Source organism: Panthera uncia, chromosome A2, assembly GCF_023721935.1.
Source record: "Panthera uncia isolate 11264 chromosome A2, Puncia_PCG_1.0, whole genome shotgun sequence".
Classification (NCBI taxonomy): domain Eukaryota; kingdom Metazoa; phylum Chordata; class Mammalia; order Carnivora; family Felidae; genus Panthera; species Panthera uncia.
Genome location: NC_064816.1, coordinates 33,851,166 through 33,876,418, shown reverse-complemented (window position 1 = coordinate 33,876,418; position 25,253 = coordinate 33,851,166). Strand labels below are relative to the sequence as shown.

Here is a 25,253-nt window from a genome sequence, read left to right as displayed (position 1 = left end):
AATTTTTCGTTTGTTTATTTCGTTTAGTTCAAATTTTAAAACTAATATTTGATTTCTCACCGGAAAACTTTGAAATATGCTTGGAAGAACTCAAGTATGTGAATCAACTTTTTTCAACTTTAAATTTTACAAACTCTAAATAGAGATCAATAATGTCCAACGAAAATTTGGTGTCTGAATTGAGATGTGCTGTAAGTATAAAACACGTACCAGATTTAAGAAATTTAGTACAGAAAAAAAAATGTAAAAGATCTCATTAACAGTTCGTTATATTGATTACATACTGGCATGATCATGGAGGTGGGCTGAATGATGTCCCCTCCTCAAAAGATAGGTCCTTGTCCTCATCCCCAGAATTTGTGAATATTACTTTATCTGCAAAACAAATGCGATTAAGAATCTTGAGAGGAAAAGAAAGGAGTGGGGGGATCTCCAAATGAGGCACGCACTCTGGATTATCCTGGTGGGCCCTAATTCCAATGACAGGTGCCCTTTTAAGACTGGAGCCAAGAGAGATTTGGCAGGCAGAAGACGAAGTAACAGTAAAGAAACAAAGACTGGAGTGGTGTGGTCACAAGTCAAGGAACACCAACAGCCAGGAGAAGCTGAAAGAGGCAAAAAATTCTCCAGAGAAACCACAGAGCGTGGCCCTGCATGTACCTGGGTTGTGAACATCTGGTCTCCAGATCCGTGAGATGGTAAATTTCTATTGTGTTAAGTAACCCAGTTTGTGGTAATTGTTACAGCAGTTACAGGAAACCAATAAAATAATATTTTGGATATGCTGGGTAAAAATGCTATTAAAATCCATTTCACCTGTTTTTTTTTTAATGTTTTAAAATGCGGCTACTGGAACATGTTAAATTATATATGTGCCTCTCATTATATTGCTATGACATCCCATTTCTCTAAAACAAACTATCAGAGGCTGACTATCTCTTCAAATAATATTTTTCCTGAAATTTCCATCTCTTAGGTCACATATGGAAGAAGAAGCTTCAAGATCTTGTTTAATGCACAAAATGATGCAATGTTGGCATACGACTACCATTCCTGGAATGTGGTAGTGCTCCATCCATGTTCAGAAATTAACTTTTAATATTTAATTGATAGATTGCTCTATTCATTCAAAAACATTAAGCTTGTAAGTCTAATGAATATATCCGATGAGAGACCTGGAATGTTTAAAGTTTCCAGTAACATGACATAAAGGCTGAAATCTAATAAGATGGAAAGTCACAGGGACAAATTTAAAGGCCACACTTGAGTTCACGTAGCCAGCTGTGAAAACAGAGACTTGAGAAGATGTGTCTTCACTGCAGCATGTGTGAAAGGGACCTGGGGCAGGGTTACTGATGATAAACTCAAATCTAAGTTGGCAGGGTGGTAGAGATGCTAAAAGAACTATTGTGACCTTGGGCTATTTAAATAAAAATTGGGGTTCTACAACTGATAGTCCTGTTCCAGTCCACAACTGAACCATTTCATGTGACAATCAACTAGCCTGGAAAAGGGATGTCCAAAGGGAAACGTATTAAGATATCTTTGCATCTGAAAGGCTCTTCTATGGAAGACACAATGAGCTTGCTCTGCTCCCACCATCAGGTTTAAAACAATCTGGATATTCTTCCCCAGTCCCTATTTCCTCAGGATTCTACCAAGTATCAGGGGGTAGAAATCTAGCTAGTATTTTTTAGCTTCTCCGGTATTGAAACGCACTACCACAAAAGGTAGCAAACTTTCCATGTCTCAGAGGAAATATAAGAAAGTGCCTTCTATGGGGTCTGAGAATTTTTTTTTAATTTTTTTAATGTTTATTCATTTCTGCACGACAAAGAGAGAAAGAGCACAAGCAGGGGTGCAGCAGAGGGAGAGGGGGACACAGAATCTGAAGCAGGCTCCAGGCTCCGAGCTGTCAGCACAGAGCTCAACGTGGGGCTCGAACTCACAAACCGCAAGATCATGACCTGAGCCGAAGTCGGGCACTTAACTGACTGAGCCACCCAGGCGCCGCCTGAGAATGTTATTAATTTGCCTTATGAATGACATCACAAGATAACTGTGTACCCCTTTCCAGAGTCAAGGTACATACACGTGAGAGGATAAAACAGTGGTTAGGAGCACAAGCTATAGATTCAGACTGGCTGGATTTGAATCCCAGCTCTGTCATTTACTAGCTGTGTGACACTGGGCAATTTCCATAATCTCTCTGAACTTTTTCCTGACTTGAAAAAAAAAAAAAACGGTAATGAAAGTTCTTACTTTCTCAGGATATTGTCACAGGGTCTTCCCATGGGCTATTGGCTTCAGGCCAACCCCCATGCTCACTGCCATGGCCCACAGAGTCATGCCAGGGGTACAGACTATTGAAACTAGAAAACAATTTCATTTTTGGTGGAGACCTGAAGGCTGTGGGGGAAAGATATGAATATTTATTGTGTAACATTTGATGGGGAGAAGAGGAAATGGTCTCTATCTCATGAAGTCCTAAAATTTCTTTTATTCATTCAGTCAGTCAGTCAGTCAGTCAACAAATATTTCTTTTCTTTTTTTACTCATTTACTTTGAGATAGAGAGAAAGGGAGAGAATGCCAGCAGGGGAGGGGCAGAGAGAGAGGGGGAGAAAGAGAATCCCAAGACACTCAGCGCTGTCAGCACAGAGCCTGATGTGGGGCTTGAACTCAGAACCATGAGATCATAACCTGAGCTGAAATCAAGAGTCAGACGCTTAATTGACTGGGCCACCCAGGCACCCCAGTCAACAAATAATTCCTAAGAGCCTTCTGGTGCCCTGTGATACATCAGAGAACAGACCTGATGAAAATCTCTGCCCTTATGGAACCTACATCCTGATGGGGAAAGACAAACATTACATTTAATCAGGAAGTGAATGATACAGTATGCTGAAAGGCAACAAATGCTTTTGCAGAAAGTAGCATGGAGTTAGGGGATCCAAAGATCTCAGAGGAGGGTGAAATGAATATAAATAAAGTAGTCAAGAGAGCGGTCCCAGAGGAGGTGATATTTGAGCAGACACTTGAAAGGGGGCAAGGATGTGTATCTTGCAGATATCTGGGGAGGCATACTATAGGCAGATAAGAGCCAATGAACACGGAAGTGTGCATCTTTGAAGGGACAGCAAAGAGGCAATATGCGTTCAGGAAAGGGAACAAAGGCACAGTAGATGTCACCAAGGTAATGGGGGAAGACGAGGGCACATTGCGTAGGGCCATGGACTCTAACCCTCAGAGAAATATGACACCAGTGAGAGTCTTGGAGAGATGAGTCAAAGATCTGACTGACTTTTCAGTCTTTCCACCCATTCTTGCTTTCTCTGTGGAGAGTATACTGTAGGCAGCACAGGTGAAAGCAAGAGACCCACAGCCACAACACTCGGGCTGGTATTAAGGGTTAACTTGCTACAAGCTAACACACTCCTTACTTGCTGACCTAAGGCCCTTGATCTGTAACAGAACTAATTTACTTTCTTTGAGATTTGCAGACCACTGGCCTTGAGGAGTGAAGGACCAGAAATTCCCAGGCCCCAGAGGCCAGCAAATCTGTTTGACACGCCTTGGCTTTCTGATTAGCCCAGCAATTTTTGCTAGCAAAGGGTTTTTCTTTCTTTTAGGTCAAAGAAATGATTTTACTGACCTCCCTTAGTATATCTATAGACCTTGCTCTCCTCTGTAGATAGAACAGAGTCCTCCTGTATATCAAGAAACAAGAACCACACCCCCTAGCACAATTCCTGAGCACTGAGATAATGCCCATCGAGTCTGCACATGATTGAGAAATGCTGAAGGTCACCACACTCTCTTTACTGATTAACTCCCCTAAATCCCTTTAAAAGCCCCTGAGCCAGGCAGAAACCTTGGAGTTGGTCTTTGGACAAGAGTCGCCTTCTCTTCAAGTGGCTGGCCTCCTAAATAAAGCTCCCAATCCTTTTCAATCAAAACTCATCTTTTGACTAATGATCTTTCTGATGACGGTAGCCGAAATTGGATTGGGTAACACCACCATAGGTTTCTGTAACAATTCGCCTCAGAGAAATAATGGTTTGGACCCAGGATAGCAGCAATGGAGGTGGTAAGATGTGATTGGATTCTAGATATATTCTGAAATGAGCAGAGATCGTTTTGCTGAGATTGAATGTGAGATATGGAGAAAGGGAGTTGAGAGAGATTCCAAGATTTTGATGTGAAGAACAGACAGGATAGAATTGCTATGAGCTGAGATCAAGAAAACTATGAATGGAAGAGGTTTGGGCACAGCAGCAGATCTGTTTTATGATTGAAAGAATTTTAGTCAGGCCAGAGAACAAGTCCCAAGTTCAGCATGCCCCAAGTCAATATGGTGGTAAGATCCAACCAGTGAATCAACAACCACTTGGCAGGGGGTATTTTGAGGCAAATAAAGTGACTGATGACAGCTTGGTTTGGATGATTGCTAAAGTAATTTCCAACTCTTAAGTTACTTAGGTATGATATTAAAATATTTTAACACTACATGAAGGAGTGTGTGTGTGTGTGTGTGTGTGTGTGTGTGTGTAGCAAGGAGATAATGTAGAAAGTCCTTTCAAATCTTGACAAAATAATTGCCTAAGCTTTATCTCACTTCTAAGAGGTGGGAGGTCAGCCATGAAAGCCAAGTTTCACAAACCTAACCCAGATGGGTGAGTACCGTCCTCCTGAACCATCCATGGGAAAGCAACACTTGCTAATGACATCGGGACAGATAAAGTGATGATGGACCAAGCTAGTCTTCCTATTTTTTTCTTTTCTTCCCTCAGATTCACAATAGAGAATTACAGCTTTTTCTTCCCATCAACACAGACTTTTTCTTTGGCTAATCAGGAGAAATCTTGTTCCTTAAAAAAACAGCTCTCAGGAAACCTAATTCACCCTAAAACAACGTTTCTTCAGCTGAGGTCACTATGGATTATGAGAATGCTTTATTAAAGGAAGGGGGAGAGGAATAACACTACTGTACTTCTAGGGTTTGAAAATAAGTCATTTAGCACCTAAAACTGCAATGTTCTCTGCTATCACTGTTTCCTAGCTTCATTAATTTTTCCTTTTCAAAGTCAGCATCCACCCTTACAAGCCTTTGTCTTTTGCTGTCATAAAAGCATTTATATGCATTAATCCATGACAAATGGATGCACTTGATCCATAACTGATTTCTCTGCCCGACAACTAGAAACAGATAGGGTGCTGAAAACGAAAATAAGAAGAATTAAACATACCTAGGAAAATATAAAAATATCACTCACTTGCTCAATATGCCCTAGAAAAATTTCATCTGAAAAAAAACAGCATCCCAGATAGTGTAGTAGTGAACGCTTTGACCTTTTATTCATGGGTGACCATTCTTAAAACTGAAAATCAGCTCACAGATTAGATTCCTACAAATGAGAGCGTGGAGGGAGGGAAGGGGAGAGAAGGAGCAAGCAAGAGCCTTAGGTGTTTGCTTGGGGAAAGAGACTGAGCTGAAGAATAGGTCAGGAACTCTCATTGTCTCAAAGGTTTATTTCACATTCACTCCGCTGTGGGGCTGGCTGGTAACACCCACTTACTCAACAGTCAGCTATGTGTAAACAAACAAAAAAACTAGATGCTCGGTGGTGTCACATTGTATTTTGATTTGACTTTTTTTTTTTTTTTTTTGACTCCCTCACTGAATTATCCTCTTGCTTATAGACTGCAGGACTGAAGTTTCTGGAGCCTTCTCCAAATAGTGAAATAAGATAAGATGTGTAAGGCTGGATATGTGGGAGTGGAAGAGTACCACAACAAAGAAAATATCATCTCCTAACCACTAAGGCATCTTATGGTTGGCATGCATGCTCTACATACACCCAACATTGCCCACTCTTGACTTTCTGGGCACGTGGTAGGGATGCACCTTGGAGCCCCTAACCATCAGGATGAGTCACAGTACCAGGACTGGCCAATGACTTGTGGGCCGAAGTGACCTGCACCACTTTCAGGCTGGACTCTTGATTTGTAGATCTTAACCTCCAAAACTCTTGTCTCTTTTTTTTCCGCCATGATAACAGTACTATTTCAAATAGATGCTTCTCTTAATTGGGGATTGAAGATAACATGGAGCACAGCTTCTAGCCAACCTCAGGGAACAGCAGCACGAGTGAGACATAAACTTTGCTAAAATACAAAATTGCTTCGTGGGATTGAGAGTTGGAGCTGACTGGTTACCACAGTATCACCTGGCCTATTGTGAGGTACATCGATTTCCTCCAGATACTGTCCATCACAATGAAAACAATAGTGGCAGAAGCAAAGAATTTCAAGTAGTATAGTCATTAGGAGGGTGGGATCTGGAATCAGATTACCTCAATTCAAATCCTGGCTTCACACTTATTACCAGTGCCCTTCGGGCAAGTCATTTAAACTCTCTCAACTTTATTTCCCTCATTGGTGGAAAAAGACAACAAGAATAGTATCTCACAGTGATAAGTGTAAGATTAATGAAATAAAATAGAATTCTTGGCACAGTGTCAGGCACGTAGTAACTACTAAATAAAAATCTATTTAATGTATCTATACATCAGACACAATGAAGAAGTTAATTTTTTAAGGCTAAATTATTATTATTTTTTCTTCCAAAGTAAGTTTCCACTGGGTCTCTTGCTGCCTTCAAAGTATTTGCATGCATTAATCCATGACAAAGGAGTCCCATTTCCCTGATAGCACAATCTTCCCCGGATTATGCATCTGCCTTCACAATGCTGTTATCTTTGCCTCGAATTCTTTGCTACCCAAACCCCATCCCTAACTGTTGGTACACTTCTTCTTATTTCTTCAAGTCTCATCCGAAGCCCCTTTTTTTCATGGAAGCCTTGACCCAGATCTTAGACTCTTCTCACCACCAAACAATTCCTCCAAGGAAGGAAGGGGAGGTGGAAAGATGGTCTTGGAGCCCCTCAGGGGACATAGTAAAAAGAGATGTCTGCCTTGGCCAGAACGCCAGTATTCTTACCTAACAATGGATTTAAGATAACAGATACTATGTGAAGCTTTCCTTCCAAATGTTCTATTATAATGACAACTCTCTTTAATTAGCATTTTTATGCTGCTTTATGTTGCCGAATAATACCATGCCCAGAAGAAAGAACTTTCCACAAGATCTTACTCACACAAATAAGTACATCAATAGAGCCTTCTGCTTACAATAATAATAAACTACCCTTACTTGTTTTCAACAATTTAATTAAATACAATTAACTCTAGTTTATTTTGGCAACCTATTAATGTCACAATTGAATATAAATAGACTCCTGAAAAGATTAAAATTAATAAATCCTTTACACTGCAGTAAAATTACTTCAATGCTCTGCTTGCCAGAAATACTTAACAGCAGTTTTGAAGTATGTTAATGAGGACAGTAAAAAGGAGATAATAAAGTTTTATCAAATAACTGAGCAAGGCTTTTGTAAGGCTTTGACCTCTTCAGTTGAGAGCTCTCGCCTGGTGGGTATAGTTCTTAAGAGACTCTGAAACACTAATTGCAAATTTATCATCCTCTTATATTATCTTTAATCCATGTCTCTAACCTTATAGGCTACCCACTCATGTTAACTAGGGTTCCCTAGTGTCTTAAAACATAAGACACTAACCATGGCACTTCTTTTTTTTTTGGTTTGTTTTGCTAATTCTCAAAATAAGAGATACAATGATGCTCAGGCAATCCTTAACACACAAAGATATAATTTTGTATTCAGGATAGAAAATATGAGGTACATGTATGAGTACACATAAATGTAATGAAACCTATGACCGTTTAGGTACTAATGTGTTTATCAGTATATGCTTGGGTTTCTTCCTTTGGTTGATGGGGTCTATCAAAAAGAAGGGATGGGTTATTGTAAGAAGTCAAATAGTGGAAAGAAAAAACACTGGAGGAAACACAGATAAATAGTATCAGATTTCAGTTGATTAGTGGCTCTTTTAATAGAGTTATAATAAGGATATAATGCGTTCTGAGAATCACAAAGCACCAATGCTGACTTCTAGACTATTTGCCACTAATGAGTTATTGGCCAGATGTTTAAGTTAATTAACCAAAGTTCACATTATTTGGCATCACACAGACTCTACCAAAACTTATGGATTAAAGCACCTTCATCAGTAACTACATAGAGAAATGCCTTTGGAAGGAAGGATGCTATTAAGTACTGACCTGTTCATACTGACTTAGCACCCATGTCTACCCATTACATAGAGATTGTCTATAAAATCGCTATCTTTAAACTGTGCTAAGTATATAGATTTTATTAACAAAAGACTCAGGTGTGATCATAAAATGAAAGTAAATTCAAGTTGCAAAATTTCTATGGGCATCCTTTTTTGTACAAGGTACGTGTTAGTATCAAGCTCTTCTCAGCCATCTTTGCATTGACATTCATATACTTACATGACAATATAATGAGATACCATATGCTGGATACCTACCGTATGGCACGTATAGAATAGACATCACTCTATTCTTCATGCAAACCTGCAAAGTGGGGATTTTGTAAACAGGGATCCCCATTTTATGGATGAGGCAAGGAGAGCTACACTCATTTGCCCATATTTAGAGCTAATAGTATAATAATGATAGAGGTGGAATGCAAAACCTTGGTTCACCTTGTACACCAAACTGCTCCTCTCTCTATAGGTTCCTTGTGCCAAGAGTAACTGGTAACAAAGAGGGGAGGTGGGGTAAAACACCTACAGGCATGTCAACTTTCGACCCAATTTTCAAAGATGTATGGAGATGCTATACTTGCCTTAAGGGGGACTTACCCTGTTGTGGGAACCTTTCCAAGTGCTATATATTACCTTGACTATTTAAATTATTTCAATCATTATTTATAAATGAATAACATGGCCCACCTTGAGAGGTGAGTTAAATTACATATAAAGACAGCCTAGACCATTAATGGACAATATGTTTCATCTTAAAATTAAACAGATAAATCCATATAAGGCACTTTGCACAGAATGTGACATAATATATGCTAAGTGATGATTGTTTTGGGGCGGTTGTGTTTTTTTTCTAATGTTTATTTATTTATTTTTCTGAGAGATCATCAGTGCATGTGCAGGAGCACACGAGAGACAGCGCGTGTGTGCCTGGGGGGGTTGGAGAGGGGGGTAGAGGAAGAGGAAGACGGAGAATCCCAACCAGGCTGCACGCTGTCAGCATGGAGCCCAATGGAGCCACCTGAGCCAAAATCAGGAGTCAGACACTTAACTGACTGAGCCACCTGGGCACCCAGGTTGTGGTTGTTTTTGAAATCATCAGTATCTCCTTTAACAACTCAGTGATTGAAGCATTGTACCTGGAAGGATTCAGAGGTTGAATCTGGGTTGGTTAGCAATCCCTTCAATGGTATAACCATAGGAAGAGTGGGCTTTGTATCGGGAATCTGCCATCACTAGCCACAGGGATATTTTTGGAACAAAGATTTATTTTGATGATGAGAGGAATTTAAAAGGGAGGCTTCAGGGGCGCCTGGGTGGCTCAGTCAGTTAAGCGTCCCACTCCGGCTCAGGTCATGATGTCGTGGTCCACGAGTTCTAGCCCCGCGTCAGGCTCTGTGCTGACAGCTCAGAGCCTGGAGCCTGCTTCGGATTCTGTGTCTCCCTCTCTCTGACCCTCCCCAGTTCATTCTCTGTCTTTCCCTGTCTCAAAAATAAATAAATGTTAAAAAAAAAAATTGAAAAAAAAAATAAAAGGGAGGCTTCAGATTCGATTATATGAGCAATTTCTACCTAGCATGTTACTGGGCTATGCATCTAGCAAGTTTAATGTGAAAGACAGCAAATTTCATACTTTAGCAAAAAGACACTACTACAAATGATCAAACCACTTACGAGAAAGGTCAGCCCACTTTACAATATTCTAGATAATTTATAAAGTCTCAATATGATGAATACCAAAAAAAAAATCTTATCAAAAAGTTAAACTGCCATTAGGGAGAATTCTTTTCCAGTGTGAATGATTTACAACTTCATTTGAAGTGAAACAGAAAATCTACACTAAGACCGAGTCTAATAAATGTAGATTTATCCTATGTTGTTGCTTTGCTACATGGAGCACAAAAAGGGTCTCCAAAATCTAAAAACAAAAACAAAACAAAACAAAATACTAGGAGACTGTAAAAAATATTTGAAAATGAGGTGCTGTTAACCCAGTAAGAGAACACGGTTTCAGCCAGGGGTATTGCACAGCAAAATTGAGACTAAAGCATTACTCAGCCACAAGACTCAAAATTATTAAGTGACCTAGCTACCCTAATGCTCTTAACACAGAAATTTGTTTTGTAATTTAAATTAACCAGGACTAACTTCCTGATATTCCTAAGGGCTATAGCAGTACTTGGCTGTGATGGAAAGACTACCTGAGTGCGAGTCAGTGGCAAACCTAAGTTTTCCTCTCAGCTTTATAACTATAATGCACAATTCTGCAGTGTTTTGTACAACGGAGGTAACAGCACCAAACACATAGGGTTGGGGCAGAGTTCAAATGTCATATTCTAAGAATCAGCCCGTATCAGGACCTCCCCACAGCAAACACTCAGTAAACTGAGCTGTTATTCAGAGGCTGGAAACATTCTCAATTTGCCCTCCCAAGCTACATGGCTTTGAATAAATCAGTTAACTCAGTTTATATTTTTCATTGGCTCAATGCAAAGATGATCTACCTCCCAAGTTTATTGTGAGGATTCAATGAGACATCAAATTCCTAGCATCATTCATCCATTCATCCACTCATTCGGCAGTTATTTATTTGGCTCTCGCCACATAGCAGACACCGTGTCAGGCATTGCCAGACCAGGGCGGGGGGCGGGGGGCTCCCTACCCTCACAGAACTGACAATCTAGTGGGGAAAGTACAGTTAAACCAGTGACAATAAAGCGGCATCACTACCGTTACTGTGGAAGCATAGTGCTCTGTACCTAGTAAGCAGTCAGCAAACATTTGTTGATAAATGAATATTACATCGGTTGTCTGTTAAAAATAAAAAATTATTTATCCTCAGATTTTGATTTAGAGATATGCAGTTTTCTCTAATATAACAACCAGACTTTTCAAGTCAACCGTAGTAACATATTTTGCCTTCCTTACACAAAGGTAACAACAATTCAAAGGTGCGAAAGGCCTCACGATGGGGACTCAGAGAATCTGTCCAGAGTGCAGTGCCTGGGTTTTTCGTAGTTAACTGATTTGCTTTCCATAGAGACCTTAATTGTAGATACTGGGACTCTTTCCTTCCATCTTACCTAGCTCTCCAACTGCGGTCATCAGTGTACATTGAAAAGGCAGCCCTCAGAATATAAAATGGTGACAAAGAAAAAGTAAATCTTGCTTTCCCTTTAATTGGAATAATACAAAGTTTCTCCAACCAGTTTAGGGCCAATATCCATCCAAGTCCCTAGCCCACCACATCCCCACTACCTGCTTCAGGTTTACTTGTTCTGTTCCTTCTAGTTGAACAGGCTACCCTCGATCCTCTCTTGTTAGCTGACTTCCTTTCCAACATTCAAAGCCCAACACAAAATCCCCCCTCCATGAGAGCTTCCCAAATCCAGTCTGCTCAGAATTGGCTTCATGCTTTTTGATCATACAGCATGCTATTTGATTAGAGCTCATATCATAAACCACTCAGCATCTTAGACCTAGAGATACAGAAGAATGGAGAAAGGAATGAAAAACTTCCAGAGGAAATGAAAAGAGAGTTTTGTTTAACTCTCACTATTCGAGAGAATTGTCTAATGCCGCACTATCTTAAACAGCAGCTACGAGACATATGCAGCTCTTTAGATTTTGATTTAATTTCCATTTGGCTCATCGTTCTTATTTTTTAATGAAATGTTTCATGGCGTGTACTTTTTTTGGATAGGAAACAGATTCTTGAGATGGTCAGTCAATTAACCCACAACAGAGATCGACAAAGACTCCCAACTTGCACACCACTGACCATCAATGGATAGGCGGTGTTTGGCGAAGAGATTGAGAAAGATTCTGAAATCACATCCTGGCTCTGTGGGAATAATCACTGTGATTGATGACCTGGGCCTGTGATAGATGGAGGGCTGGAGATTGGCAGCTTGTATGCCATAAATCTGCTCTTACTTCTAAACAATCCTGGGAGTAGCTGTCAAAAATGTTGCCCTACAAATATTCACCCAGTGACCTAGTTTCTCAAGCACATGTCTGATACATGGCATCTTGCATTTTCATCAGATGAAAACACATAAGAAGCTACAAAAACAATTCACCTAATAAGACCTCATCTGAGAAGCTTCCATAGCACCTTCTCTTGTCTTATAACTTAACATTTTATTTCAGAAAAAAAAACAGTTTTATTTTTATTTTTTGCCATGCCACATATTTCTTAATTCAGAGTTATACATAGGGCTTCTCTAGTTACAACTTCTTCATTAAATATTCGTGTTCAGACTTTCCTGCCCACAGTACATCAAAAACATGAAATATCCAATTCCAACCTGTTTCCATTTCCCAGTGGGAAAATACTCAGTTAATAAATATTTGGAAAGATACACTTAGGAATCACTAATTATTTTTATAAAATAAGATGAGCCTATTAACATGCTCATTTGTTATAACATGATGTCCTGTGGTTATAAAAACAAACTGAAAATGTTACTTATCTTGAGAACTATTGTTATAGAAGTTAACAGGCAGTATTAAACAATGCCACTATATAAGTGTCACCATAGAAATAGTTTGAGAGTGATTACATTTACGTGTTTTCAAATATGGATATACGTTACTCATTTCTGAACCACAATTCAAGAATGTCTTAAAGTCTACTCTTTGGTAAGTCTAAAATCCAAAACATGCAAATATGCATCATTACAGACTATACGGTTAATGAAACAGGCCACAGCAAATTTAATTGATAATGATGAAACTAAACCAACGCTAATTTATAATTAAAAAGCAAAGACCACAGCAATTGAAAATCACTAACAACTCAAACAACACTCAAGTTACACTGGTAACAAATTATCCCTCCCCAAATTGCATGAATTCTAATTATTTGCATGCAGACACTGCAATGTTTCCAAGAGCTGGCAGCCAGTTTTCTTAATAGAATACTGAATTAAGAAAGCTCAGTAAACCTTAGTTACATGTCATTCTAATAGAAGGATAATTCAGTTGGTATACTAATAAGTAGACTATTCATATACAAAATGAATGCACATGAGATCTTAAAAGCAGAAGAACAGCAAAACACAAAAACAAACAAACCAAAAAACCCCAAAACAATGTTGAGTTTCAAGATAAATTTATAACCTACTAGTGGACTGCAGACTGCATTTTGAAAACTTTAATAAAGTATTAAAATTCAGCATTTTATATAGGCAATAGTACTCTGCCTGATGCTAACCTCTGTTTCATTACATTTGTAGTTTATTCCTTCTGCCAAACTTTAATCCAAAGGAAAATTAATTTATTTTTAGCTAAGATTCAAAGGAGACCTCTTTTCAGGCCATTGACTTCATTATATAAATGCTCTTTGTTTATCAGACTCCCAGGGATACCAGTTAGTAGCTGTATACAAAATGCCCAGAGACTCAACGCTTTAGGCATATTGGGGATAAGTCAGGAGAGGCCAAAACTGCAGGCATGATTTTAAAGCAAGCCAAGAGAGATGTGCATAGAAATCCCCCATTTAGCCCCACTGCCTTCACCTTTCTCTACCCTTCTTGCATAAAAGGATTTGAGAAATTCATTAGAAATCAAAAAATGTTGGAGCTGGAGATAATCTTGTCTGAGGTCAGACACTAACAGCCTACAGGTGGGATATAGCCGTGAGTCAAGTTTTGTCTGGCCCACCTGACATTTAAAAGATAAGGAAATTACACATAAGATTCTAAGTTCCCAGCGTGCCTTGATCTTTCGGATGATCTGGTCACACTGAGCCCATTTTGGGCATAGCTAAGGATGCAATGTGCCCTCTAGATGCACACGTGCTCTTGAGCTGCTATGGTTGTCACCATTTTGTAATGTCTGGCCCCTAGGCGGATCCAATCATTTTTGTTAACTGGTCTATGAAGGTATTCGCCTTGTCCATCTATGATGGACAAGAATATACTTTATGTTTGCAGGATGCACCGATGGCCTCTTTGGGACATCTATACAGAATACGAAAATCATTGTTTCCATCCACCCTCTTACTGGAGACCTGCAATCGACAACTTATGGGAGATCTCAATGCTCCAGTATCCTACCCCTACTCTGAGGCTCCTTTCTCATTACCATTCCATATAAAAAAGGCTTAATGTGGTGTTTTCCTGCCAGTATACGCATTCTTAAAGGATGTAAAGTTCTTGCCTAGTTGATAAAAAAATACTTATTGAATATTTACACAACATTTATTCAGTGAGAAGTATGATCTGCCAGCCTGCTGACCCTAATCTAAGATACATTATCAATTTCAAGAGCACTGAAGGGCTTTTTCCTCCTACTGTGTGGTAGCTCATCTAAACCTGGGGGCTGACATACTGTAGTCACTTCAGAGCCTATGACTCAATCCATCCATTCTTCATCTACATTCGGGAGAAACACACACACACACACACACACACACACACACACACTCCTTTGGGTGTATACAGACTCAGCTTGCATTTATTCTTGGGTAAAATAGAAGCATGCCTAAAAGAGTAGGTCTAGTCAGGACACAGTAAAGGTAAATACAGGTGATGGCAACAGCAGAACAATGACCTTGGCTGAGGATGGGCTCTTCCTCCCTTCTGGACTCTGGGTGAGATTTGGTTTGACTCCTTCCCTGCATGGAGGAAGAATCTGCTTAATGAATAGCCACATCACTCAGCATATCCATCCATCTTCTGAGAGAAAATTGCTGTGATTATATCATTTGTCTTTTCTTTCTCTGAACCTTTATTATATAAAGATGGGGGAAGGAGAAAGAAATAGTGCGCCAACATGGTCCCCTAAGTGCTTTGAAGACATTATCTTTAGAAAAATCCAATTAGTTTACACAAATTGTTAACAAAATAATTCATTTTCTTTCTACCCCAAAGAAAGGAAAAATTGCTGTCTGTTGTTATTTTCTCCCTGCTACAAAGATGAAGTGAATTTTTCTCTTGCTATCAAACAATTTGAGAGCAGAAGGCCTTTCCTTATTTGCTAAGTGAAGTTTCTCTTCAGTCCCTGAAGACCACACTTACAATATTTTCTAAATCTATAGGAAAAAAACCCATGCTGTGACTGAAAACCTTAGGGATTTAATTTTGTACTACACCCATAAGCATATTCTTTGGATTATTGTGATTAATGGAAGTGCTGTCAAATATTAAATAGAGTAAAAAGCTACACAAAGATATTGTAAAAATACACACACACACACACACACACGCATATGCTATACTGACAATTTAATATTTACATCACTCTCCATTTGAGGTATCTCTGAATTGCAAACATGCACACATATACATATACATCCATCCATACATACACACTCACACACAAGTAGTAACAAATGAGGGAGAGGTTCAGATTTTACCAGAACATTCATTCCTTCTTCACTTAATAACGTAACAACTATTTTCTGAGCACCTATTATATGTGAAATTCCTTACTAAAAGTGAGAGATAAGAAGATGAATAGCACAGGTTTCTAGAATTATTTCGGGTCACGCTTCTCAATGCATGTGATAAGAATAGATACTTGAGACATTGCCCGAGTAAAATAAAAGTGTTTGGAAATTTTTAGTTCAACACAATCAAGTTTCCTATCTGCAAATCTTTCCAGAACTTGTATACACATCACATGCACTGCAAATCTCCGAGAGGAGAACATACCAGACAGTCAGTACTGCCCCAACACTTAACAGCTTTTTTCCAAGGAGCATCGTGAGGGTACAGCATTTTGTGAACTAGAAAATGCTGGCCTAGACATTTTATTGGATTAAGGCTCTAAAAAGGAAAAGGGCCTCATGACAATTTTGTTTTTCTTTCTCCTTAAACTAGGATCAGTGTGATACATTTCTTTTTTTTTAATTAAAAAAAATTTTTATTTTTGAGAGAGAGAGACAGAGCAGGGGAGGGGCAGAGAGAGAGGGAGATACAGAATCTGAAGCAGGCTCCTGGCTCTGAGCCATCAGCACAGAGCCCCACGCAGGGCTCGAACCCATGACCCATGAGATCGTGACCTGAGCTGAGGTAGCATGCTCAACCAACTGAGTCACCTAGGCGCCCCAATACATTTCTAATTTTACCATAAAACTCCCTACAGCTAATATTTTAAGTTTCTTTTAAAAAAGTAATGTATACCCACATTAAAAACAAATCCATAAAACACGTAAGTATAGGAAATAAAAAGTCTAAGTCATCCTAGCCTAACACCAGGTTTAACTAACACTATATAGGGAATGTTTATATACTTTCTGACACTATTTTATGCCTGCGCTAATATTTTTTCCAAAATTGTTTTGAAACTGTATATTTCGTTCCTTGTTTTTTTCACTCAGCAGTACATCATGGGCATTTTTCCTTAACAGTGCATATAAATCCATCTCACCGTTTGCAGTGGCTACATTGAATCCCACTGTTCAGGTGTACAATGACTTACTTTACCAATCTCCTTTTGACGGAGATAAAACTCTCCTCCAACTACTTGCCGTTAAAATAACAAAATCCTAACATTCACTTTTCTAAACCTGTCCAATCGTTTTCTTAGGATAAGCATACCAAAATGGAATTACGTAGGATCTGCACATTTTACACTTTGGGACACACTGCCGAATTGTTTTCAAAAAAATGGTATACCAAGGTATACAATCAAACTTTGAGATTTTCACACAGCTTAAAACTGGGACAGTTTTTCAAAAAGTTCAAGTTGTCATCTCAAATGAACTTTAAGAAATTGACAACTGAACTCTAATGGTCCTTGGGGCCACTCCTAAATACTTGTTTTCAGTGTGGTATAATATTTATTTTCCTTAACTATGAATTGAGGCCATAGGCTCGAGCTCACATAAATAACAATATTCATATAGCACTGTAATAATTCTCCTATAAATTCATGAGATTGACAGGAAATATTTATTTGCATCTCTACTTGGTTTGGATAATTTGAAGTCTTATCAAATGTCCACAGCTGACTCTGAGGCAAGGTCAATATCATCAATCAGATGATCAATGGATTATCACTAGAACGAGCTTACACCAAATAACAACCTGTCTGCTCTAATCCTCAAGTCAATTCGCTACACTTAGCAATCCAGTAGTGGTACAAATTCTTAAAAAGCCAACACACAACCACTGTTGTTCTGACAATTTCTTTTATATTATAATTGTAAAACAATGCTTTATTGTAATGTGCCAGGGTATTCTAATGCATATTCCTTAAGCAACTTTCAGTAAAGTAATATTGAATAGTAAGGTAAAAACAAGTAGAAGATATACGAGAAAGCTTTTTAATATTTTAACCAAAAACACCACACTTTTAAATGGATGGTGATATTCCCTATGTAATCATTAAGTCATAAACGAATACCTCTAAATACACAGTTTTGCTTAATACAGTTTTAAATCAGGCCAAGTATGAGTTACATAGACAATTCTATTAAGTGTAATCTTTTCATATATCATTTCCATATACACCTGTCAATACAATAGCAGCGACTCAAGAATAAATGATTCATTAGGCACTCAAAACTTCTTGTCTCATGTAATTTATCTTTATAATTTTAAATTACTAAAGAATCCCAAGGATCTTTTCTTACTAAAGTATTTTGAAATGATCCATATTTCATTAAGTTTCAAGAACAACCCCCCCCACACATACCCACACACTCAAAATTAAGTAACCATTAAACTTACTGTCATAATTCATATATCCATAAGGGAGAAAAACTAATTCTAAATTTAGATAGTTACATCCAGCGAACCATTCATCCTTTTTCACCTGTTACACAATCACTAACGATCATAAAGAGTTGAAGCTGTCTTTTTTAACCCGAAACAAGAGAACACCACTTTTGGGTTTTCGTTGTTTAGTCTTCCTTTATAAAAGTATGTGTGTGTGTGTGCGTGTGCGTGTGTCTGCGTGTGTGTGTGTGTGTGTGTGTGTGTGCGTGTGTATGTATAAGGGCACAGGTATTCTTCAAGTTATGATGGCAATTTCCGACATCGTTACCAAAATAAAAACTTGGTTTGACCAAATATTAAAATATTGACATTACAAATCTGTTAACGTACAGCTCATTTCACACATTTGTGTACTTTTAAAATTCACTTCCATTTGATTGACTATTTTAATCCTCCTTAACTAGTAAGTGAAAATAAATGGTGTGTTCCTAATACCAGAAATACGGAAAAGAGAAAGTACTTTGGGTCTACAGGGAAATCTATTAAAACCAGCCCATTTTCCAGTTAACCTACTCTGATTCTGTTTGTGTACTAACCCACTGTACTGAGAAGACAGATCTCAAATTCACGGGCTCGCAAAAACATTGTCCCGATTTCATGTTTTGACAGCAGAAATTGGCCCAAATCTCCAACCATTTCCCCTACAGGACCCTGGCCGGCTGGTGCCATCCAGGTGTGGCACAGTCTGACAAGGGGAACGTCGCGTCAAATTCCACTCATCTGTCAGTGTAGTGGATTATTTCTTGAGAGACTGAAATTGGCTACTTAGGATGGGAAGACCATCAATCTTACTGTGTAAGGGATGGCGAAGGGGCTGCCGGTAAGAGGCTGGCAAGAGGGGGACCAGCCGCTCCTAAGCAGGTGAGGAGGCAGCTGTAAAGCCTTCCCTCTCCCCCACTCAGGGCTCTGAGGGAAAGATTTGTCATTTTTCACATTTCCCGGATACTTGGTATGCACGCTGTGTCCGCCTGCTCCTGCTTTATGAAAGAGGCGATTTTTCAAGCTTAGGCAAATGTGGCAAAGCTCAGGGTCTGCCTGGTGTCTCATTTTTTCTCATCATGTCACTTGTTTTAACTGATTTGAGAAAATGAGATTATGTTTTTCCTTTTTGCTCATTTATCCAGCTATTTATTTATTTATTTGCTCATTTAGGGGTGGATTGTCACAGATAACCGGTCCTGATTTCTCTCTTGTTTTCATACACATTTCATTAGTGTCCCTGAAGATTTAAGGCCCACAAAGGGAAACATCACAACTCTCATCACAAAAAGCATACATTTACTCTTAAAATCAAAACAGATTGTATTAAAGGAGATTGTATTTCTGACTGAAAGAATCTAGAATATTGCTATGTCCAAGATCTATCGCTTTAATCTTCGCAGCTATTGTTGAAAACCCAAGAAAGTTGAATAAACCTATTACGTAGAACAATTGGACTTTCACTCTGATATCATTTTAATCTTTCTGCATCGAGAAAGGAGTAGATATAGTTTCTTAATTTCATCAATGAATCTGAAATGGAACTCAAATGTGTAAGCACTTCAGTTGAAATTGGTTTGGGCACTAAAATTTCTTAGGGTATTTGACACACGGATCAACCACGCATTGATGATGAGAAGCAATTTGTATCAGTCGACAGTGGAGAAAACAAACACTGAGTTTCATTTTAGTCAGAACTTAATGTTTCTCAGTTTAAGATTATAATATTTTGATAACAAGCCCCATAAGGATTTACTTACAAGTAGCATGGCCATAACACCTGACCAAAAAAACCTCATGTATTAACTGATTAACAGAGATAGTCTAAGTGAAAGCGTGCATTGCAAAGCGTACTATATTTCACAACTATACAAACTGAGTGTAACAGACACATGACATTTGGTGATATATTCTAGCCAGGTATCAAAGAGCTAAAAAAACAAACAAAAAACATTCACAAGAGTAAAACGAGATTTTTGTCCCAGGTGGATTATTAGCTGTGTGCACAGCAAAACTTGACTCATTCAGCGTTTCTGACAAGTACCTTTGCAGTCCATTAAGGGGACACGTCAGTAATCGCTGATATTTATGAAGAGCTTCACAGGTTTGCAAAGCACTTCCGCAAAGACGATTTTATTTACGCTCCCCGTAATACCCCTAAATGGGAAACTGGGCTCAGAGAAGAAAAGTGACTTTCCCAAGGTCATGCCACCTGATGTTACGTCACCGAGAGGAGGACCGGCCCGAGCTCCACACCAACCAAGGACACCACCGATTGCCTCTGCGGGGAGCCACCTTTCAAAATGGGTTTGCAATTTAAAGCAGTCCAGGGATTAACATAGATTGTAAATTTTCACAAATTATGGAAAACCGTTCAGACCTCCTCAAAGAGGCCACTTACTTGGCATGGCCATTCTGTGCCCTGGGAGGCATTACCCCCTCCCTGGGAAACAGGGCAGGGAGGTGACATCAGACCGTCCTGACTTCCACTGGCAGTTATTGGCTGTGCCTTCTCGCACTAGTCACCAGATCCCTCAGAACTTCGGTCTCCTGGGCAACAGGATGGGGGGGGGGGGGGGGGAGGGCAGCGCTACGTTTGGGGCGGTGGGGTGCAGAACCTACTTGCATGGGGACTAAGACAATGTGACACTGTGCCTGAAACACAACAGTTACGTTTGTTAGGAAGTCTTATTGTTCAGTATTATTACAATGCATGAAGATTTCCCGCGTTATTTGTACGGCTGAAACAAGTCAAAGGCATTTTCGCCACAACAGACTGGCGATTAACTGACTAACCTGAAGATTCCAAAACCTACGTTTGTTCTTCCTCCACCTCGGCGCGGAAGCCTGGGGGTGTGGCGGTCCCCGCTCCGGGTTCAGGACCCACGAGGCAGAAATGCGAGCGCGCGGCAGGGGCGGCAGAGCGGTTTCTATACACGCCTGCAGGGGCACCAGCGCCCACTCGCCTTCCCTCCCAGACCCGGGGCGTGGGGAGTGAGGGTGGCTGGGGCCCAGACGCAGCCCGGGGTTCAGGCCGCCCCCAGCCCCTCCCCCTCCCCCTCCCCCGCCCCCGCCCCCTCCCCCTCCTCCCATGGTGGCCCGGCTCCTGCGGCTCGCGCGCTCCCCTGCAGCCCCGTGCGGGCGCGCGGGAGGACCCAGGGCTGCACCCTCGCGCGCTCCTTCCTGCCAGCAGCCCGGAATCAGCCGGGGGAGGCAGCAAGCGGCGCCCCGGGAGATGTTGCTGGACGACTGTGCCCAGGAGCCCAGGATTGGTGCCCAGGCCGCTTGCGGAGCCAGGGAAAGGCTAAGGCGTGGACGCTGGACCGCGCAGCTGGAACGAGCCGAACGTTTGGGAAGAGGCCAGGAAGAATTTGGAGAGGGGCTGGAGGGCTGGGCGCGTTTCAGAACTGAGGATCTGGAGCTTGCCGCGCAACTAGTCCCCCCGAGCCCGGACTTGGGGATGAGGCGGGGGGAGGAGTTGGGGGGGGGGGACAGGCGCAGGTGGAGGGGGGAGTAAACCAACGCAAAGGCTGAAATTAAACAGAATGTGGAAAGAAATCTTTTCAGACAACCAGGGAGGGTAAGGACAATCGAGCTGGGGGACAGTAACGAGAAAGGCAAAGAAGGAGAAAAAAAAAAAAAAATCCAGACTGAAGAGTGAGGCCATGGAAGGATGAGAAATGTACTTTAAACAGAAAGGCAAAGAAAGAAAAATGCGTCCGGAAATCGAAATTCAACATAGGGGGGAAAATCAGGCTACAGGCAACGTGTTCCTGAAAGTGTCAAGAAAGAGAGAGAGAAAGAGAAAGAAAAAAAAAAAGCCGCTGAACAAACTGGAAGAACAGAAAGTGAAGGGAGAAAGGAAAGGAGACAAATTAAACCAGACAAGAAATAGTAAGTTATTTTTAAATTTCTTTCTCATTGACAAACTACTTCCAAAGTTAATTTTGGCACATACATCCCCCCAAAATTCTGAGCTGCATAGACACCGACATCAGAGTATCTACACTTAGATAGGCTATCCCGGGAATATATACACATTATTTTATTGGTAGCAAAGATCATGTTTTGCCTCTAAAAAATCCTCAAGTCCTGCAAGTTATCCCACCTTGTGCAGAATATTTTGCTCTTGGCCAAAGTACCCCAAAAAACCATGACTTCTACTTTTTAAGGCGTGAGGAAGAGGGCAGGGAGATCTCAGCGAAGATCTTTTTTTGTTTTGCTTTGTTTTTTTCCTGAGAAATTAATAGAAATACCTCTGAGGCATTTTAGGATCCCCCCCCCCCCACAAGCATCCAGCCAACAATATGTCTTGGAATTCAGAGGCAAGCTGCCCACATCATAGCACTTTCTGTCACTTACATTCCACCATCTGTTAAGGTGACAGCAGCGAGACTGGAGGCTGCATTGGAGCCAGCTTCCGACTTACCTGGTCTGTGCAGGTGGTGCTGCTGGAAGGTGTGCTGAAGGGTTCCATGGCACAGGAGCACTGCACAAGCACTTATCCACAAATACAGGACCCAGGACATTGCAGAGACCATTGCCATTCTCTAAAGACAACATGAGACAGCAAGGATTACCTCCAGCTTCAAGCCCCCAGCTCAGTCAGTCCCAATGATGAAAGAAGGAGGGGGGGGGGGGTCTCAGACGTCATGTCCCCTTTGCTACTTTGCTGGCTGGAATTAATAACCCAGCAGAGGTCATGCCATGAAATGGGACTGACGGAAAGCTCTCTCCAAGAGATCGTGAATTCTTTTTGAAATTCTGCAAAACCCAACTCCAAGGCTTGCCAAAACACAGAAATAAATTCAAGTTTTTGCCTTTGGGTTAGGCAGTTTGCAAGATAGTATCCTGACTATACATCCTGTTTTGCGCAATGATCTTTAAACTATAGTTATTCCAGGCAGTGAAAAGCTGTAGACTCCTGTTCCTTCTAACTTCATTGTAAGTCTGACATAAGCCTGAAAGGAAAGAGTGGATTCTTTTTTTTTTTTAATTCTACAGTCATGAATTTTTAATCATTCTGCTGTCTTCTAAACTAAGTAATCATTTCTCAGAGGCATGTTGTAATCTCCTGATAGAACCCGTCTTTCTGGCTGGACTTAGAATCAGAAGGAATTGTCCTCAGCCAAAATGAGTTTCAGATGCAACATCTATGCTTCTATCCTAGAGCGAGCCATAATTTACAATATTGCTTTGCCTTCTAAGATCCCATTGTGGCATGTGTTGTATAGTGTTGATGAATATGCATATACAGGTGGTGTATGTATTTATGGATGAACATGTACCTTTTCTCAGGCGCTGAAACTTTGATAGTCTTATCTGCACCTATAAGGATCTTAGGAGCTACAGAGACTCAACTGTGCTACATATTGTCCAATTTCTCAAACAACACCTTATGCTGCATTTCATATCGCCAAATTAATCAAACTTGAAGCATCGTCCTTACTCAGCCAGTGATATGGAAGCATTTTCTCTACAAGAATCCAGTTAAGTGTATGCTTTTCTCTTAGAGCTCCGGAACCCAGATTGTTCCTTTTTAACACTTTCTACTGTCAAATTACACACTACAAGTATTTCAACTATACATTTAAAATCTGCTAGTGACCTCCCAGTGTGGTTTCTTTATTCACGGAAATTGGCACTCTTTCAAAAACTGTGATGTTCAGAAAGCAGAAAGATATATATATATATATACACACACACACACACACACACACACACACACACACACATATGTATATACAGACATAATAGAAGATAATTTATGGGCTTTAGGAGAGAGATGCAGTCTTTAAGAAGGGTTTAGGACTATAATAGACAAATGGTGACAACCATAATTAAGTGCAAAGTAGGAAAACATTATTTGCAACAGCATGGTGCCTTTCATGCCTCACTCTGTGATTCAGATGGACCATTCACTTTATAATTACTTTCACTGCCCACTGTTTACTTTTGTAGACAACAGATTTAGCTTCATTGTCTTCAGAACTATCAATATAACATAGATGCATTCTCTTCAGCAGAGATAAATAGCAACACCCCTTTTGTGAACCTTGAAATGAATGCGTTTGGGGGCCTTTTTCAAATACCCTGCAAATTGTAGAAAGACAAAATAGAGGTGACTGTGGCATGCATTGACTACTTGTGAATTTCAGTTAAAATGCACTAGGAATTCATCTCAACTTTCAAAAAGCCTACCACAATCAAAACTTAACAGTTTTTCAATGACTGTGCTTTCTCTTGCTCATTTATTCACCCACATATATTTTAGCACTTAAAAAGATTACTGTGACTTCACATTTGCAGTATTTTCCTTCTTTTTCCTTTTTTAATTTAACTTTCTTTCATTCTTAGCATCACTTCCAAGGCTCGTGCATTATCACTCTCATGGCTTACTCTTACCAAGAGCTTGTCTCCATGTTAATAAGTGTCTTCCACCAAAATAATGCATCCAGCCTTACATAGTTCCCTAGATATGACTGAACAGGTTACAAATCTGTTTTCTGAATCTTAAATCCTTAAAGAGGCTTCTTACCTGAAAAATCCAGCCAAGAGCAGAGTACTCTATTAGTGTTCATTGGAAAGCTCTAACACTTTCTAAAATCCATCTGTGCACAATTGGAGATCTTTTTTTTTAAAAAAGAGCTTCCCAATAATCTTCTTTATCAGGATTAAAAAATATGTTTTTTCTTCCGATGCTATTTCCACAGTAAAGAAGACATCGGGTGCATTCAGACTGTATTGTCAGAAAAGGAGCCAAGGTTTGAGGGGTGGAAACCTTGTCATTTTCACCTTTAAATCATCTCCTGGCGTCACCTCTGCCTGATGAGACCTTTGAAGGGATGGTGGAATAATGTGCAGTTTCCTGATGAGAGTCAGTTTACAGTTAATGACGGACCATCCCCGGTCCTGTGCATTCAGGGCAGAGTAAGGCAGCAAAATGCAGGAGCAGGGCTGCTATACGGTGCTGTAAGTAGCAGTAGTCTGGTAGTCTGTTTCGATACATCCCTCCTCTGTAAAGTATCACATGTCTTAAAGTGACATTACCCTCTATTACAGCTACAGTGAATTGTAATGCCTGCCCACTAACTCTTCAACAACTCAAGCAGCACTTTAACACTGTATTGCCTGGTATGTTATGTAGAGCTATTACTGATGCCTTTCATTTGCCAAAAGAGTGAAGAGGGAAGGAGAAACAAAAGAAAAAGCATTCTGCTAATATTGATAGTGTTAATGGGGGTTAGACTTGTAACAATAAATGCAAAAGTGAACTGCGAGCCATTTCTTACCTCTTCACGTTCTTTGAACCAGTACGTTAACCAAAAATATT

General features: G+C 40.1%; 1 protein-coding gene across 2 annotated transcripts in view; it reads right to left on the bottom strand.

Annotated features, from left to right (window-relative positions):
* Positions 1-24,836, bottom strand: part of TAFA1 (TAFA chemokine like family member 1) — a 507,152-nt gene extending 482,316 nt beyond the window's left edge. The window contains exons 1-2 of one of the 2 annotated variants that reach the window (XM_049642696.1): positions 24,459-24,836; positions 22,350-22,470 (exon numbers count right to left, since the gene is read on the bottom strand). In XM_049642696.1, coding sequence (XP_049498653.1) covers positions 22,350-22,467 — 118 coding nt within the window. In that variant the 5' untranslated portion in view covers positions 22,468-22,470; positions 24,459-24,836. Of the gene's footprint in view, positions 1-22,349; positions 22,575-24,458 lie in introns of those variants that run through there. The other variant, XM_049642695.1, reaches the window with a different exon arrangement.
* Between the last annotated feature and the right edge of the window lie 417 nt (positions 24,837-25,253).